The sequence below is a fragment of the Hyposmocoma kahamanoa genome, unplaced genomic scaffold, assembly GCF_003589595.1.
Source record: "Hyposmocoma kahamanoa isolate Upper Pololo Valley unplaced genomic scaffold, ASM358959v1 211, whole genome shotgun sequence".
Classification (NCBI taxonomy): Eukaryota; Metazoa; Arthropoda; class Insecta; order Lepidoptera; family Cosmopterigidae; genus Hyposmocoma; species Hyposmocoma kahamanoa.
Window position 1 is genome coordinate 299,857 of NW_020653732.1, and position 20,068 is coordinate 319,924.

At 37.7% G+C, this 20,068-nt stretch overlaps 1 protein-coding gene across 1 annotated transcript in view; it reads right to left on the bottom strand.

The window, feature by feature from the left end:
• LOC113227506 (paired amphipathic helix protein Sin3a) overlaps positions 1 to 20,068 on the bottom strand; it is a 56,034-nt gene that overhangs the window by 19,456 nt on the left and 16,510 nt on the right. The window contains exons 7-18 of the mRNA XM_026460443.1: positions 16,557 to 16,681; positions 15,407 to 15,510; positions 13,406 to 13,534; positions 12,757 to 12,891; positions 10,685 to 10,768; positions 9,670 to 9,766; positions 7,910 to 8,108; positions 5,445 to 5,599; positions 4,539 to 4,727; positions 4,054 to 4,151; positions 2,910 to 3,026; positions 2,255 to 2,431 (exon numbers count right to left, since the gene is read on the bottom strand). Of these exons, the coding sequence (XP_026316228.1) occupies positions 2,255 to 2,431; positions 2,910 to 3,026; positions 4,054 to 4,151; positions 4,539 to 4,727; positions 5,445 to 5,599; positions 7,910 to 8,108; positions 9,670 to 9,766; positions 10,685 to 10,768; positions 12,757 to 12,891; positions 13,406 to 13,534; positions 15,407 to 15,510; positions 16,557 to 16,681 (1,609 nt within the window). The remainder of the gene's footprint in view (positions 1 to 2,254; positions 2,432 to 2,909; positions 3,027 to 4,053; positions 4,152 to 4,538; positions 4,728 to 5,444; positions 5,600 to 7,909; positions 8,109 to 9,669; positions 9,767 to 10,684; positions 10,769 to 12,756; positions 12,892 to 13,405; positions 13,535 to 15,406; positions 15,511 to 16,556; positions 16,682 to 20,068) is intronic.

Below are 20,068 nucleotides of genomic sequence, written 5' to 3' on the forward strand. Positions count from 1 at the left end.
GGCTCGATATGAAGACCATATAACAGCTCCTGCCTCCTTCCTAGACCATATTTTAGTTAGAGATGATATTGAAAATGAAGAAATATAATAAAAACAACTAAAAAAATGTCTTGGGTTTTATTTTGCACAACTATCAATACCAAGTAAGATATTGAACGGATGGAACTGATTTTTGTAAGTATTTGTATACCTAGCTGTTAGTTTCCCTAACAATTTAAAATAAATAAAAATAGTCTGTCAAGTTTTCAGTTTTGCTGTTTGTTGTATGCATGTTCTCAGAAAACAAATTCAATAACAATTAACTCAGAACAAAACTACCAATTATGATTTCACTTATGTTATCCTTACGAGGATTGCTTGAGCTTGATGTTTTTCATTGCTTTCTGGGCCAATAGATGTTCTTTGCCATTGGTATGATAAGAACTGTGTGCCAGTAGAGAATGTCTATTTTGTTGAATACCTATCATCATCAAACTTAAGAGTTATAATAAATACTCTTGTCGGTGGAGCAACTTCCGAACATCTTTACTGTAAGCTAACTCCTTGACCTCCTTATACGACCCGACACTGGCCTTTTCTTTTATTTGGTCCATATATTTGCATCTAGCCAGACCTCTTCCTCCTTTTCCTTCCAAAATGGTCTAAATACCTATATTATTATTATTATTTTTCCGTAATGACGGCCACTAGCCTTGGGCCAGTATCAGTGTCGATAAATGTTACGGTTAATTCGAACATACAATAAAAAAATATTTTGAATGTAACATCAAAACAATATGATTTGTCATCGTTCAGTGACAGTAGACAGCTGCCAAATCACACCAATGTACGTTTCGTCGAACGTAATATCGTTTATTTTAAAAATTGTAAAATTACATTTTTAGTAATTCCGACATAACTTAAAAAGATTTCAATTATTGGATCCTTTCCTATACAATTTTAGACATTTTTTGACATAAGTTGTACCTCGGTACATTTTTTGGGCAAAAACTGAAGACCTCCATTAAGACGATAAAGGTGCTATTCCACCGGCAAAACAAAAAGAGGCAAAATTTAAATTCTGGATTGATAGAAATATTTGTTGGTGTAATATTCAACCGCTATAGACAGTCGGTGAAGGAAAATCACGCATGACAATTATACTTATGTACAATTACAGACAATATATACATTTCGCCACTACCACAGATAACTTTCAGTGTGAAATGTCATAAACTCGAAGTCATCATCACCATTTCTGCCGAAAGACGACCACTGCTGAACATAGTCAAATTCAAAGCGCATTAACGTAATTCAAACTTTGAAACAACGAATTTAGAAGATACGCATGCTGAGCTAAATACGTCTGACAGCAAAAAGGCCTTGTAGTATTCTCTAATTCAAGACATGACAGTTAAAAATATTATGCAAGCAATTAAGGCTACTTTACTTCAGTAGAGAGCGAGTAACTTAAAAAATCAACTACTTTATAGATTCTAATATAAATGCGGTTTAGAACTACACGTTTTCCAGACTAGAATCGCATTGGATCTGGTTTCACCACGTTTTCTTTCACCGCTAGAGTTCGTGTAAAAGTTCGTCCAGGGAAGTACTGTTACCTTACCCATTTCTGCCGCCAAGCAGAAATGTGAGCATTACTGCGTTCCGGTTATAAAGGGCAATGATGCTGGTGAAATTATGGAACTTGTCAACTTATGTCTCAGGGCAATGGGCGCAGTGGCAGTGCCCCTCAGTTCTTTGCGATTTAAAGCTCTGGGCGGCACTGCAACTAATATGAACAGGCGTGTCGCTTACAACCACGCACACGACTTGTGCGTCCCGTGTTAAACGCCCATGTGTTGTCTTGAAATTAGATATTGGAATTTTCTCGTCAAGTTACAAGTGTAGTAGTATAGTATCTTTTAACGTCACTATTTCTGATTCGATAGTGTACCCGCTGTCTATTGAAAGCAGTAAAGATAAGCCTGGTAACGTGCAATTCAAAGGGGATCAATCCTTATAAATTAAAACTAACAAAAAATTACGCAAATAATATTGCAGCCACCATCTACTTGCATGCGGCGAAATAAATACATAATATATGTACGTATAGATAAGAGAAATAATTGAATATAAGAGTGTTCCCTGGTTCGTGTCAGTATTTGAACGACTAGACTGTAACGCGTGCGACCGTACTCATACGACAGAAAGTGATCTTTTGCCGAATGGTCACAGGGAGGCTATCGCGCGCATGCGTAGAGCGTGGTGCCCGTACCACCTTCTCTCCGTAGATGCGGCGCAGCGCGCGCTGGTGGATGGTGGGCGAGTGGCCGCCCAGGCACTCGTCCAGGCGGTACTTGGCCGCCTCCTCGGCGCTCATGCGGGACAGCTTCTTCTGCACGCCCTCCAGCACGCGGATGGTGGCCGCGTTCGTCTCGATCACCACGTCCAGCTGCGAACACGAGGCCGCTGTTACTCACGCCATCTCTGTTTTTCGTCTAGCGGCGCCCTACTTTTTTGCTGTCCATTTTATAGTAATTCAATTTCAAGTAACATTTCGACCCCTCCTATGTAATGTATCGTATGTCGAAATTGCCAAGTTTACAAGGGAACGTTTTACAGCTCTGAATTCACTAAAATGAGCATAACAAGTGAATTTAGCATTTCTCAGTTTTATTCGAGAACGATACGTAGGAGGAGTGGAATTGTCAAAGCTTAAACTATTATAACATGTCATTACAAGGATTATGTAACTGTAATACCACAGATGAATCTAGGAATTTGTTCCACTCTCATTTCTCTTATAAGTGCGTCTGTTCCGCGCCCGCTTGTGGTATGTTGTCCATATAAATACACGGAATTACAATGCCAGTGGTTTCAAAAAAATTTGCAAAATTAGAGCCCAGTAAAATTACGTGAACCAAGCTTACCTCAAATCTTTCGTCTTCGCAACGATAAATATATTCCTCGTACTGCGTTTTCCGACACGTAACGAACGTGGAATCCTCGCTCCATGTCGGGAAAGATACCCACGTGTCGTTCAATACCTGTTTTACAAATAAAATAATTTAGAAATATTTTTACCATTTAGGTTCTTCAGCCTTACGAACAAGTATATAAAGTAGATAGATTAATTTAATTTCAATCATTTGCTGTCTCCACAAATTTGTTCTTAATATTATTTTTGCATAATGTAGGATAATTGAAATAAAATTCACTATAAAAATTTTACTATGCCATTGGAAGGTTTGCTGGTACTTACAGCACAGGTTTTCCTTTTTTGAGTACCAGCGGTCATATCTACTGATTCTTTGATACTTACTTACTGTACACTATGCATGTTGCATTATTATTATGGCAAAGAAATTTATTATTATTATTATATTATTATATACAGTTTCTTTGCGACCTTAAAGTATTGTTTTGGAGTGTTCTTAATAAATACTGGCTATGGTAGAAAGGACATCATCGAGGGCTACCTATTCGTAATCCTCGAAGTTCGTTTATTTTTATTGCATTGCATGAAATCAGGGTTTCAAGTGATTATCATGGTATTTATATCATTAATTGGAATAACAAAATGTTACCGCCGTCTTCTAATGATTAGTAATTGCGTTATTGCATTTTTTGTTAATTTATTATCTTTTTATTGACCAAATACAGGAAACATATTTATTTACTAATTACAAAAAAGATTTTTTTTTGGGCATATGAATTTTACCGAGAATAGCCGGGTTTGTTTACCTGTATTGAATTAAAATGAAAAACTTTAAACGTCTCCTCGCCGTATTTTTCATAAACATAGTTCTAAATACAGTGTATGTATTTATGATCTTACAAAAATTGGCAATACAAATGAACTTGTGCTCAATAATATAGGTGAATAAAGGGTCGAGCATAATTTCATTTTAAAAAAGTTCGGCTATTCATTGCATAAACGTGACTAATATTCAGTCGATAGTCTAGAATATTTATCGACTGCAATCACTAGCTGCTCGAAAGCGGGCAACACTTTTGCGCAATTAACTGTCATTTTACTCCTTTTTAAAAAAAAACAGACTATAGTAATCTTACCTCCTTGCAAAGTGCAGTACGTCCAGAGCATTTTCTCAAGGCAGCCTCGCGAGGTAGAGCACAGTACGACGTGCCCAATCTCTTGCATGTGGATAGATCTGTAATAACCGACGGTTGTGTAATTGCTTAGTATAGTAGTAATTGCCTTGTGAAAGAGTTCGTCCAGGGAAGTACTGCTACTTATCTATTTCTGCCATCGAGCAGTAACGTGAGCATTACTGCGTTCCGGTTTCGAATGGTAAGGGTGTTGATGAAATTACAGGCACATGGGACTTGTCAACTTATGCCTCAGGGTGGCGGGCGCAGTGGCATTGCCCCAAAGATCGTTCTGTCGCGGGGGAGAGAGAAGAGAATGTGGAGAGAGAGGAGGGGGGAAGAGGGGGAGAGATATATATTTTTTAATATAGAGGAGAGGGGGAAGAGGGGGAAGAGGGGAGAGAGAGGAGAGAGAGAGAGAGAGAAAGGAAAGAAGGAGAGATACGCACCGACATCCATGGCGGCGTCGCCCTGCGGACGGTCGTGGCGTAGCTGCGCGCCGTAGGCGCCTACGGGCTCGTAGCGCACCTTGTCGACCGCGCGTTCCTCGCGCCGCTCCAGCGCCAGCCCCGACAGCCCCGACAGGCCCGACAGACCAGACAGGCTGCCCAGCCCGCAGAAGCCCGAGTTCGTGTAGCCTGCAACCGCAATCGCCGCTATCGTCACTCACGCGACTTGCCTTGTACACTACTAACACCATTCAACTACTTTTTTGCACTACACTATTTAAAAACCATATAAAATACCAAATATGACACTACTCAAACTCAAATAAGCAAACATTTTACTTTAAGAATGTGTTTTTATTTACTAAATAAAGGCATTAAAAGTAAAATAAGATTTCTTTCTTTCTCTAATGAAAAATCCCAAACAGACGTAAGACTGCAGTACTAATTAATACGTTTTAGTTTATATGTACAGATCTAGAAAACGGAATTCGAATTAAGTGCGCAATCACTCATTTAAATAGTGCTATGACCTACTTAGATATAGATCGGACTGTCTAAGGCCTAAAATAAGAAAATAAAGACAAATTATCGCATAGCCGTACAGATAAAAACTTAAATGTACAGGTTCTGATTCAACAATCTTTACAAATAGGAAATGAAACTATTTTTCCGGATTTAAATCGCGTATATTTGTTTTTTCAAACACACCGGCGTTTCGGGCCCTTTATAGGTCCCATGGTCACGGTTGACTCAACCGCGACCAACCAAAAATATACGCGATTTAAATCCGGAAAAATAGTTTCATTTCCTATGTGCAACAATCGCGAAAACCTACGAACTCGAAATCTTTACAAAACTCGCACGCAACTTTTGACCCAGTATGGTAAAAATAAATTTGAAATAAACCTTGATGCGTGTTGGTGGGCGTGTGAGGTGGAGACACAGGGCCAAGGAAGTCGTGGAGCCACTTCTGCAACTCCGGCGACCGGCACAGAAACGGCGCTGTCATTTGCAGCAGCTCAGATGATGATATTATCTCGTTCGTGAACAGCAACAAGCATCTGAAGACATATTGGAATTATTACATAAAATAATACCATTCTTTTACTTTTTTTATTATGTTTTTCAAATTTAGGAGATGGCAAAACTTTTATATTTATTTTAAATTATATATTATTTATTTTATATAAGGGTGTTATTTTGGAAGCATTTATTTTAAGAATGGGTAAAAGCCAGTGTGTGAAAATGAAGGAAATATGATGTGAAATCAGTCTGCAAAATTTATATACACAATCCATTATTTGCATACGAGATTGAGACAATAAGGCGACGTTATATAAAATTTGCAAAAGAACCATTTGACTCATTGACTTACAATTATATGGACGTCGGGTCCGCGTTAAAAAGTGTCCGAACTTATAGGGCGTTAATATCGTATACAGAGGGTCATCCACGCTTTAGTCTTCGTTTGTTCGACTGACAGCGAAAGCAAGCAAAATTAGACAGTACTGCGATGACACTACAATTTAAATTCAACGTTTTAGCTTTTTCATATTCCTTTACATGTCACTACGTTTAAATAGGTTGACTTGAGACATTTTTTTCGTGGTTTTTGTATTAAGCCCGTCGTCCATTTATTTGTAAGTCAATGATTTGACTGATTAAATCTTACCTTGGTATACTAAAGCCACATAAATGCAAGCTAACTTGACAATAATTTTATATAATTACAGCCATGGTCTGTAAAAAGAAAGGGCCCGAGGGTTTTATTTGGGGCATTATAGTCAAGTTAGCATGCATGCAATCATACTATTTACGTGCAAGTGTGATATAAAATTTTGTACGTTTCACGGGCGGTACAATTACGAACTTCGACTCAGCTTGTAATAGAGTCTCGTTCGTAATTGCTTATTTACCGCCCTTAATAATCATACGTCAAAAGTGCTTTTATAATATGAAAGTCATAAAAATAATACACATCACATGAAACAAATTACGTATACGTGAAATTTTATAATTCTCCACTTAAGTATAAAAAAATATCGGCAAATTTCATTCGTAGAACCTTTAAACCTCTCCGGAAAAATTGATATTTTGCAGATGTGGGTAATCTAACCGAAATAACGTTTGATCGAATTTTCATTACACCGAAAACCGAATTATAATGGAACAGTTGCTCTTTCAGGATATGTTGGATGTTTATCGCAAAGACACTATTAGATTCGGTTAGGTTAGGTTAAGTTAGGTTTGAAAGAAAAAACATTTTTCTCTCAAAATTACTTTCGAGGTTATGAAAATTCGTGCAAACGTTATTTCTGGAATGTGTCATTTCAGACTACTGGTTATAGGTAACCGCAGATGTGGCTTTATTACACTTAGGGTTCGAAATGAGGTTGACAACGCGACATCTTTTCTACGAATTTGAAACTGTTTTTGCTGAAATTTGTTATCATGAAGACAAACATCAATTACAATATGAAACGCGCCGGCGCACTGTATAAAGCTTTATTATACTCCTAATATTATAGTTACACATATAAATGTATTCTGTATATGCTGCATAATGAGACATCAGAAGGAAGGCAGCATGCGTTATATCACCACAGATTATCTGTTAGGCACATCGCATGTATATCATCACAGTCTCGAGCACTTACTAATGCCGGCTCCTAACTATATACCAGGTGTCTAATCTATAAGTAGTCTTGGCGTTACTGCCCTCAGTAGCCAGATACTCGAATTGGAAGAAGAAGCGTACAAGGAAAATATAGAGATCACTCGGAGGAGTTAGAAAAGGATTGGAGTTGTGATTCGTGGGCATCAAGTATATAACCAGAAGTAGAGACATGTCTTTTTTGAAAACTATTCTAAAATACATATCATTACGGTGACAACTGCCCTCCGATTGGCCAGCCCGAATTCGAAACAATTGACGGATGTCGTCAATTGTTCCACTTCATAGCGACCAGTTTAACTTGAGCTTCGCTATAATGGACGACAATTGAAAAATTACACATTTAATTGCCGATGAAATGTAATTCCGTTTGTTTTGTAATTAGATGTATTGCTGTTTTTCCCACACCACTGAATGGAACAGCTCCCCATTGTTAGAGATATTATCCTTATTACGATAAATACGAAATACGAAAAACAGGTCAGTTGTTGGCGCTGTACTATTTCAGCTTTCTAATTTGTGATTTGAGCTGTAACGAGAGTTGATATTTAAGAGTGATATAAGGCCCATTTGTCTGATGAGTTGCCAGGGATGGATGCCCTTATTTCGTCTCAATTTCTGGTTATACACTCGATGTTCTTGGGATTCCTTCCCATTGTAGTTTGCCGGGTTTTAGTAGAGTATGCAAGAGAGGCACCTGAGGAAGTTGTCGTAGACGTGCTGCGAGCGCAGCGCCTTGCGCGCGCGGTCGAAGAAGTTGTAGTCCTGCACGGTGGCCAGCTTGGCGGCCTCGGCGAAGGACACGTCGCGCAGGCCCAGCCCGCTCAGGCCGCCCCCGCCGCCCGCGCCCGCGCCCAGCGCCGCGCGCGCCTTCTTCGCCGGCGGCGCGCCCGAGCCTGCAAGCCACACACGTCAGCACCTTCCGTCGCGACGCTCATCATCATCAGACTTTATGTCAATTGCATAACGTGCAAATTAGATGCGCTTTTTGGTTCGTATGTAGTTTGTACGTTAAATATAAAGTTTATTTGGACATTGAATTGAGTCGCTTTATAATCGAAGTTGAAATGAAGGCTGTAATAATATTAATAATACTGTCAATTGTTGACTACACTCATGTCAGACATACAACAGCAGCAGGTTCACGGATACTTTCCATAATTCTTTGTCAAAATTTAAAACTAAAATTAAGTAGTAGTAGTTAGTATTGATAGTCTTTACGATTTCAACTGCATTATAAATAAAAAAGGCAACTCTAGGTCTACTTTGCATAACATTTTCGTTAATGCAATAATAGTTTTATACTGTTGATTTCTTGAATAAATAAAGAAATATTGAATTTAAAGAAAGATAAGTACTTATACAAATTAAATAAAAAAAATTAAACATTTTAATTCTATATCAAAATTACTTGAGTCACTATAAATTGATCGAAGCACGTCATGTAATGATATTTATGACAATAATAATAATTAGGAGACTTTCGGGTCGTATTCTAGAACTCTACTCAATGCTCAAGTCATGATTTGAGTATGGTTTAAAGCACTCGAAATCATACTCAAGTCCTTGGCATTAGGGTCGTATTTCCAGTGCTTATGTTTCCAGTGCAAACCTGACTTGAGCATTGAGTAGTTCTAGAATACGACCCTAAGTCAACGACTTCAGACTCAAGTCTGCTAATTTTCTTCTAACCAATGATTGTAATTCCAATGAGACTCCACTGAGACTATAATGCAATCATGATAATATTTGTTACTCTGTTAAAATCTAGTTGCAAAATGACACTTGAGTCTAATAGTTTATTTTTAATACAAAAATAAGTGCGCATTTGATCTCAGTCTCACCTGATGGAAAGTGACGATGAGGTCGACGATGCACACCTAAATAATGCCTATTCACTCTCGCTTTGAAAACGTCCAATTTATAGCGTTCGCAGGCAGGGGATTCCACTCCCTAGTCGCTTGCCATATTAAAGAGGAAGAGAAACGCTTTATGCAAATCCTGGGAATATCCACAACATAGGAACCCCAGGTCACGTCTAGTCCCCCGATGACGGAATCAAATCATGCAATTCAATGGCACTTTCTCTGTGATACTCCAGTGGCAGTGGAATGCCCGATGTTGCCTTACTAAATCTACCATGGAAATTACGATGCATATATTACCTCTTTATTTTTACCTCGTTTAATTAGCAATTTAATTTTCAAATTAAGAGTATATTTTTCAGTTAAGTAGTAGACTACGCCATAGACTCACCATTGAAGAGAAGAATACAAATAATATTGCAATGGCAGTTGAATAGTAGCTCCATGGCTAGGGTCAGTACTCTTCACTTTTAGCAGAATATCAAACATATTCCTGCCATTGACACACAACCGAGATGGTTTAAAATTAGCGGATTTGGGTTCAGAAGTAACTCTTCTAGCAGAAGTGTATGACGAGGACAGGAAGACTCACTTAAGGGCGGCGCGGAGGAGAAGCTGGGCGACCTCTTGAGGTGAAGGTGCTGCGGCTGCGGCGGGGCGCTTGAAACCGCGCTCGTGTGTTTCGGCGCCTGCGTAGAAAAGTATTCTGTTATCCCATTCACGGGCAGTTAAGTACTGCCCTCGCCGTAGTGTTTATATTGATTCAATATAAAATGTTTAATGTTGGGTGATGGCACCAATGAATGACATTCTAAGGGACAGTACATTTACTCAAATATTTTGTATGCCCGTAAAAATACACATAATTTCATTAAAACCTTAGATCTAAAAGTCCAAACTCAAGGTACCACGATTTCGTTTAACTAAGGTAAACAATTCGTTTATAGGGTACAGTATACGCTTTACAATAAGATTCCGAAGCACATATTATGATTATCATTTCCTAGGTTAAATTGACAAGTCATATTACAAAATTGAACTGTATGTGTTAGACAAAGATGTATGGAAAGACAACACGAGTCTAGATTCCACACAATTATGATTTAAAGTGCGTTTCATAGCATTTAAGTTTATTTGAAAAGAGCTAGTTTCGTAAATTATGGTTGTTCATCTAACCGATATCTAGTATTTTATAATACTCTGTGTGAGTAACGGGGTTTGCCGAATAAAACTGAGAAATGCTAAAGTCACGTGTTTTGCTCATTTCAGTGAATTCAAAATTTTAAAACGTTCCCCTGTAAACTTGGCAATTTCGACATACGATGCTTTGCATAGGAGGGGTCGTATACTAGTAATTTGGGTTTCCTTTTAAGCACCGTGATAGGAAACTCTTCTCTTCGATAACCATAGCTTTATTACAATATAACAAACTTAATCGTAGTTATATATAAAGTACCACGTACCCTTACATTTAGGTTAGCGTCTATTATAAAGCCTGAATGAAGCCTGCAAGGCTTCATCACGATCTTACTATCTTGAAAGTATCGGCTAAAATGACAAATCATCCTTTACTTAAAACTGTCCTTTGAGATTGCGTAGGTACTTACTTGAGTGTGTGGATGATGCATTGGTAAGGGGTGGTGCGGCAGCGGCGCACGCGGGGGAGACCCAGCCTCCGCCTCCTCTGACCGCTGTTAGGGGACAAAATAGACTATTAGACATAGAATTAGAAGACGTAGAAGGCGGAGTGTCAGGGTAGGTGCATGAAAGAAACCGAAGCCGTTACCATTCTCATGGGATATGTGACTCGTAAACTACACAATTTTGACGAAAGACAATTATCTATATTATACATTTGATTGAATCTCATGACGTTTTTACTATATTGCAATAGCTGTAAAAGTGGCGCTGAGAGCTAAAAGCTGCTTAAACCTAATAACAAACAAAGATCACATGGAAAATTCGTAAGATTTTCTGATAGCAGTAGGTAAAAGTTGGTAAGAGGTGGTAGCCACGGTGTGGCAACAGACACTGATTCTAAAGCTGAGCTGCCTAGCATTTTTGGATATTGTTGGATATTTAGTTTTATTTGATTTATTCTTTTGTTTTTTATTCGACGTGTAAAACAAAATAATAATTTGAAATTTTATTGTAGGATTGTGAATAATCAAACAAATGTTTCTTTTTCCTTCTTTCTTTTTATTCGAATTTTGTCGTATCGAAAACTTTTCTTTGTGTTTGTTCGATCTCTATAATATTTGTTATTTACATGAAAAAACAAAGACTTTTTCACCTCACTAGGTCGGAAAGGCTTTCTCATTAGTAATGTGCGAGCAAAAGCGTTTTTTGCACGCTAGCGTGGAAAAGGTTTTTCAAATTCGAACTTGACGATGGACTAAGGTGCACGTAACTTTTTCTTTCGATGAAAAAAAAATATAACGACACGTTCAACTACGCGATTTGTCGTACATTACTATTTATGCAATATAAACTGGTTGATATATTTTATTCTTATTATTGTTGGCATTACATTGACAATGATAACTAATTGCGTATATTAAATTATTTTAATTCGTTGAAGAACTAAAAAAAATTCAATAATGACTTAATCACACAAAATTATAAGTACAAGCAAGAATAAAAATTGATGAGGTGCAAATTCAGAACGCATCCGAAGATAAACTTTTTCTTATGATTAAAAAAAACTGATTTGTTATAGTTCAACTGTTTCAATACAAGCAATCGCGTTTCTTTCATCTACCATTTTCCTCGCTACAGTGAGGTGAACAGTTGTGTATTTCGCTCGGCAGCAACGCTGTATTGCGTCTCGTGCCTTGAAACCCTTGCTACGCTCAGGATTCTACATTTGAATCTACCTTAGCTTCCTTCGCTTGCTGTGGTTTCGATACAAGAAATCGCGTCAAACATCTTTGCAGTCTTGCATAACAAATAACTATTGTACCTCACACGGAAAAGTGCATCATCAATATGGCTACATGGAAGCCTATAGTCTGTTCCAATCCATTTTCAACAAAAAGTAAACAAACCTGTTTGGCTAAAATTCTAAGGCAAGCACTCAACAAATCGAGAAGTAACACTTTCACGTATATGTCGAAGTTTTCGACTTGATATCTCATCACTATATTAATTTGAGTAGCATCGTAAAATCGTATTTGCAAAATGGCAGTTCAAAAGTGAGGTTATTTTTCATTTATACTTCTATGACTTGTCTACAGTTGCATATTGCTGTACGAAAAAAAAAAAACAATCCGTTGATTCAATTAAAGTTTTCGTAAACGATTGGTAAATCGAAAATTTCAATCGCAAACGAACGATTATCTATAGTAGTGTAAAGATTTGAAGGAGGATTTAAAATTAAGATTCCGGAAATTTTAAATATATGCTTTTATAGGTTACGTATTTTTACTATTCTTGTAAGGAAAACTGCTAGTATGACTCAATTAAATAAAACTATTCATTCAATTAATTAATCGATTTTTAGTTTGCATTACAATCGGCCGTCACTAAACCGTCTACGGTCTAGTCAGTGACTTGTGTGTTTACTTTTTATTTAATTTTTTTTTATTGAAACGAAGTATAGATAGTTTTATGTTTGTAGGTACAGCTTAATATTAATTCCAATCATAAAAAAAAACAAGTAGAAATGGCGAAGACTCACCTGTGGCGGCGGCAACAGAGGCGGCGTCCTCGGGTGCGGCGGATAGTGCGCCGGTTTGGTTACCGCTTTAGCGTCCGGAAGAAACTGCCCGAACTCCGCCAGGAGATCCTCTTGATTCTCGAACAGTTTTGCCACCTGTACATAATGGATAGTGTAGTTTTTTCATGCACGAAAGGAGTCTCCCGCAAGATGGGCTATTCCTATCATCGTCATCAACATCGGAGAGAACGCCGCCGATTGGAAATTCCTTTCACCACATAATAGTATATGCCATAAATACGATAAGAAGTTTTTTTTAGTCAGATTCTTTCATGAAGATCGTCGAAGTGATGACAGGGTTATCTATCAGAAGTCCGAAATGACATTTTCCAGAAATAACTTTTGCTCGAATTTTCATAACCTCTAAAGTAATTGTGAGGAAAATGTTTTTTCTTTTAAACCTAACTTAACCTAATCGTGTCTTTGCGATATACATCCAAGACATCCTGAAAGAACAACAGTTTCGTTATAATTCGGTTTTCGGGGTAATGAAAATTTCGGACAAAATAAATTCGAGTTTGTGATAGGTTACCGATGACAGGTTGGCAGTAATCACGAATTACGCAACTCTACCAGAACAATTTATAGTAGACCTCTGAGTAAGACGTACCTGTGAGTAAACTTCCTGCTCGGTCTGTTGCTTGGCCTGAGGCTCTTTGACGTCGCGATGGCCGCGCTGGTACGCGTGTAGTATCTCCAGGAAGCGCTTGTACTTGTCAGGTTGACGACTAAAGCGAGACTGGGACAAGAATTAACTATTATTATAAGTATAATAATGTAGTCCGTATAGCCGGAGATGGGCATTCTTAACTTTAGGTTTAAATCTTATAAGGCAAAAACCATTTACAACTAAATATCTGTTATAATTATTAATACAAAGATCGAGCACTTAGAAAACATTATTTCGATCCGGTGGGACTTGAACCGACGTCTTCTAGCAAACTGCGCCAGACGCTATACCAACGAAGCCACGGAATGAGTCAGCGGACCTCACGAATTTTTCTACGTGCTTGATGTCGGATCTTTGTATTTAATTATTCAACGACTTTTTAGCCGTAGCGCCATCTATGAGAAATCTATGTAAGTATTTTCTCATCCAGCCAGGTAACTTTAAACTTTACAGCTTACCAGGCCTGGCTAGAGATGTCGCTATTAACCGCAATTAAACTTGTATTGAATTGATATTCAATTATTTTAAACTGGTGGAGTAATTTCACAAAAAATAATTGAATATATTTGTTTTTATTTTAACTAAATATTTAAAAAAAAATCGTTTAGCTTTTTTCTATTGCATTTGTTCGCTCGTAAATCACATTGACATAAATCGATACAAAAATTCGTTAAGATCTTATGCACTTAAATCGATCTTAGTAAAGGTCGAATCGTAACGTGCACCCTTAAGGCCCATTTAGATGGAGAGAGTTTCTCGTCTCGAAGATACGATTATCGAAAGAATATAAAAAACTTTCCTCGTCTAAACATTCGCGATTATCGCCCTTCCACGTGAGGGATAATCGCCTCGCCTTTACATGTTGAACGTCTCCGTGTAAACAGAACTTGAAAGCAAAAATCGTATTTCGAGTTTTTGTGGCAGCCGTTTCTACCATGCGTGCAGTGCGCGAGGGTGTTTTGATTATCACTGCTTTGACAAGAATTAAGAAAACGAAAAGGGAAAAAAAGGGTTAAAAAATGTTATTAAAAAAATGTATATTTCTATACAGTGCAATGAACTTAATATTATCAGCAGTTCCAAATTTCAATGATTTTTGCATCATGTTGATTTGTCCATAGTCAATAGCGCAGTAATCACTGAACTCGAATGGCAATTCTCGCACTCAAAACGGTTCGAAGCGATTTGTACGACAATCGTATGAACTTGAAAAAATGTCATACGAGATCGTGTTTAGACAAGTCGAAAACTCGTAAGCAAGAATCTCCTTACTACATATTTCTCCGTGTAAACAGTCGAGGAGGCGATTAAGTTGCTTGCGAATCTCGTATGACATAATCGTAGGCGAGATTTTAGTTCTTGCCTCAATGTAAACATTTTGATACGATAATCTTATGGCGATTATTGCTTACGATAATCGCGTACGATTTTTCGTCACGAAGTGTGCGATAAACTCTCTCCTTCTAAATGGGCCTTTAGTCGTGAGAATCCGTAGGATTGCAAGGTAGGTATTCTGTGGAATTGCCTCTTTTTAAAGATTTTTTACATAGAAGTTTCTGCCCACTATTTTTGGTAGAAATGGTAAAAACCCGGCTACCCGGGCAGGTTGATTGGGTTTTCAAGTCGCTGCCCATCTCTGCGTATTGCAAATTCATGGCTAACTGGCTGGTTTACGAATACAGGCTGTATTTTTGAATGGCCTACATTAATTTCTCTCGTGAATTTGGGTGTAATTTGGGCTGTTTATGTGTGTGTCCATGGCACCCGCGACACAGGGTTTCCCTAGTGGCTATGAGTGTGCGCGCTAAAATTAATAAATAAAATGCTTGGGTCTGAAGTATGTAATTATATTTAGCACATTTGTGTTTTGCAGGGTCCAAGGAGTCTAGAAAAAGGGAAGTCTATCGCCTGGAAAGGGAGTGTAAAACAAAGCGGACTTACCTTGATTTTGTTGACGTATTCGATGGCGTGGTTGAACTCCACGGGCTGGCCGGGCGGCGCGGCCGGGCCGTGCGCGCCGCTGCCCGTCGACGGCTGCGCTGCGCCTGCGCAACAGGAGACTTTCCTTATTATGTGCCACACAATCACCTCCATTATAACTCGTTTACTCATTTGATTTTACCGGAAATCTAAACCGGGCTTTCTCATCGCACGTGCCTTCGGCATCTGGCGAGTACGTTTATAGGTATTACCATACACGCATACCTCTTTTTGCAATTGCTACTTAGCTATAAGGCCGCCTGTTGTATATTCAGTACACGGAACAGGCTTCTAGAACAGTTATTCTATTCAATTGACGATCTTTTTCAAATATAAAGGCAATGGATTCATATATTAATATTTAAATAATGATGTCTTGTTTTAGTTAAATCAATTTCTATTCTATATATGCTTGCTCTTATTTAAGGCTTAACAGGATTAACTCTTCAAACTAATTTTACCATCAACATTTATAATGTACAGATATAATTACGTAACTGTTGTGTCATAATAGTTTGATAATTGTAAATAAAAATATAACTGTGGTGAGAAAGTTGTTTAAAAACCACTCACTAGATGCCGAAAGCTAGTTACAAAGTCTATGACAAAATCACTTAAGAGGATTTCGAAGGCTCGCTAACTGGGCCCGTAGCTCAGTTGGTAATAGCAATGCTACGGTGCAGCATGGACGTGGGTACAAGTCCCACCGGGTCGACGAAAATTTTTCTGTTGGTTCCATTGACTTACAAATAAATGGACGACGGGTCTAATACAAAAACCACGAAAAAAATGTCCCAAGTCATCCTATTTAAACGTAGTGACATGTAAAGGAATATGAAAAAGCTAAAACGTTGAATTTAAATTGTAATGTCATCGCAGTACTGTCTAATTTTGCTTGCTTCGCTGTCAGTCGAACAAACGAAGACTAAAGCGTGAATGACGCTCTGTATACGATTTTAACGCCCTATAAGTTCGGACACTTTTTAGCGCGGACCCGACGTCCATATAATTGTAAGTCAATGGTTGGTTCGATCTTTCTATTGATAATCATAACAAAATTTCACAAAAATCTCAATAAATAAAAATATAACCTCAATCGGCAAAGGCTTACCTGGCTGCTGTTGATGGTGGATGGCAGCGGCTTCAATTTGCTGATGAGCTTGCGAGATGTGATGCAAGGTGTTAGCCGGTGGAGCGCTCACTGACAGATTATGCACAATGGCGCTACTGACAGACCTGTATACGACAAATTCAAAACGTTACATTACCAAGTAAATAAAAAAAAATTCACCTAATAAAGTTAACAAAGGAGTCGCAAAAAGAGTGTCAACGAATTTTAATAATTATAACTTTTTTATAAAAAAATCCCAACTTCAAAAGTTTGTGGAATTACATCCATTTGCCAAGTTTTATTGAAAACGGTTAACGAAAAGTGCGCGAAGCCGGTTTCATGCCCTACTTTGTCACCCTTAGAGGTGGAACATTTTCTTCAAATTTAACTGGGATTAATGAGGTACCCTCTTTCCAACAAAAAAAGAATTGGTTCACAAATGTGCCGGAGTCATCGCATAACATACTCATACATGCAAAAAAATACAGTCGAATAGAGAACACACTCCTTTTTCAAGTCGGTTAAAAATAACTTTTTTGCAATCTGCACGCACCAGCACATTTACTATAACTTCATTAATAATTTATTTCGTATGAAACTATTATTTCGGACCTGGCACGCCTGTCCACAGTTGCAGCGGTTTGAGTCACAAGGTTTTGAGGCGGACTACCACTGCGCCGGTCACCCTGAGGCATAAGTTGACAAGTCCTATGTGTCTGTAATTTCACCAACACCCTTACCACCCTTCAAAACCGGAACACAGTAACGCTCATATTACTGCTTGGCGGCAGAAATAGGTAAGGTTACTGCTACTTACATTTCGTTCCGGGGAGGTAAAAACACTTTCATCACAATATTACGAGTTTTAAAAGCCGTTATTCAAAACTATACATGTCTGGTCGCGTTAATGGAATGCAAACCTTAAAGTTCTTCTTAGACGGTGCCCGTGCGTGGAACGTATTTAGGTTGATACAGTATTTCAATAACTCACAGTCGTACAAACGCCTTGTTTCTCTTGCACGCCATTGCCATTTTGTATCATATCCATTTCACTTTAAGCACTTTTTACCGTCATTAAAATCAAACACTTATTTCAAATTTGAACTTGTCAAACTTACGTCAATAAATTTAATTATAAAATATTATTAATAATTAAAATTGTTGCACTTGTTTGAAAATTTCAACTTGTATAAATTCCAAATTATGATAACTATCAAACAATTGAATATTTGTTAGTTTATAATGTTAAAATGTCAAAATTACACGATAAATTTGTAAATTCTATATTATTTCTTAATTATTTTAGTATTTTTTAATGTCAATATATATTTCGAAACTCTTTACACACGTTCTGGTTCTTGTCAACTGAATTGAAAGTAGATAGACGTGTATAAATTTGCTGATGAATATTGTATCTACCGCCATTTATTTTTACGTTATATATTTTTTAGTTCTATACCTTCATTAATTTTTTTTTATAACAGCAAGTGACGGGACGAACAAGTCGTGCGCCAGGTGGTAAGCGACACGCCTACCCATAACAGTTGCAGTGTCACTCAGAGTATTAAATCGCAAAGATCTTAGGAGCATTGTCACTGCACCCGTCAAATAACCGGAGACGTTAGCTTGTTTGAAGAAAAATACCAAAATATGTCGAAACTTCGGGGAGGAAACCTTTAAGCCCTAAATACAAAGTTTACAAGATGCGTGATAAACAACCAATTTATAAACGTTTTTGTTCATATCCTTTTTATTTTTATATCTGTGTTTACGTAAAATAAACTTTTGGAGATTAACTAAATTTTGAGTACACTGACAGAAAGAGCATGAAAATTTAACCCAACTATATAAATAAGTAATTATTGATAAAGTTTCCTTTTACGCCCTTCTCCGAAAAATCGATATTTTAAGAAGCAGTAGAGCTCCTTGTGAAAGTGTTTGTCCAGAGACGTACTGCCACCTCGCCTATTTCTCCCGCCAAGCAGTAATGCTCGCATTACTGCCTTCCGAATTCGAAGGGTAAGGGTGCTAGTGAAATTACGGGCACATGGGACTTGTCAACTTATGTCTCAGGATGACAGGCGCAGTGGCCAGATCTTTGGGATTTAAAGTTCCGAGTGGTACTGCAACTGTTATAGACAGGCGTGTAGCTTACCATCAGGCGCACGACTTGTTCAGCCCGTCACTTAATCGATATCCATGATTTAGATATAAAGAATGAGGTTCGAAACATCATTACAAATTCAACGTTAAAATGCTGTTCAAGTTACGACGATTAAAGGATTCATTTTACCCTAGCTTGAATGAGTTTCGGTTCATCATTTATTAAACCTACGTAGACAGTTGTTACTCTTCCCTTGAGAACAACGAGCAAGAAAATCTGCAAGCTCTGGATCTTACCTGGTGAAACAAATTTTGTTGGCCATTCAGCGCAGTAACGCTATGTCCTTTTTAATACTTGTAATTAAATAAAAATTACCAGGTCCGTGGCGAATTGCATTGTTGATTTTTATCTGACGAAGCCTACGTTGCAGATAGACAATTGCAGTTTTGAAGGGTAAGGGTGCTGGTGAAATTACTGGTACATGGGACTTGTCTACTTATGTTTCAGGGTGACAGTCATAGCGGTTTCGCGATTTAAAGCTCTGAGTGGCACTCCAACTGTCATGGATAGAGCTTACCAGCAGACACACGACTCGTCCGTCCCGTCACTTGATATTATTAAAAAAAATGTAAATAAAGTTTTCTATTTAATTTTTGTAAGTAGATAAATGTCGAAAAGAATCGAGATTTAAATCAATTTTGACCAGCACATTTTGAACTATAATTTCAAATCGGCAAATCGAAGATTCTTGTTGATTTTTGAAGTTCAATGACCTTTAACTTTTGACACTTTACTATAGTACACTCTTTTTGTAACATCGGATAAATCAGAACTCTTATAGAGCAGCCGCTAGTTTATATCACTGGGCTAACAAACGGTAATTAGTATCATCATTTTAGACATAATTTAACTTAACTCTAAATGTAATTGTCAAAACAAAAACAAAAACCAAATGCTGTCGTAACTCAAAAATGATGGAATTGAAAAACACGATACGTAAGTTCAAAAAATTACCGAATGGAACCAATATTCTCGTTTATAAGTAGAACCACGAATAAAAATAATCCCTTTATTCGCAATAAGATCCATTCTCTTTATTTTTTAATTTACAAATCGTTTTTTTTTTAGTTACGACAGCATTGGGTTTCACGTGTGAATTGTGTATAACCAACAATATCATTAACATAGGAAATGAAATTATGTAATCTGAATCGCGTGCATTTCTTTTTTCAAAAAAAGAAATGTTTCTGGCCCTTTACAGGTCCCGTGGTCACGGCTGACCCTGTCAGTGAAAAATTAGCTTCATTCCCTATGTATAACGATTAGATATGAGCGCCGATATTAGACCAACCGGCGGCGGCGCGCCGACAAAAAAATATCGGCGGCGGCGCGCCGACAAAAAAATATC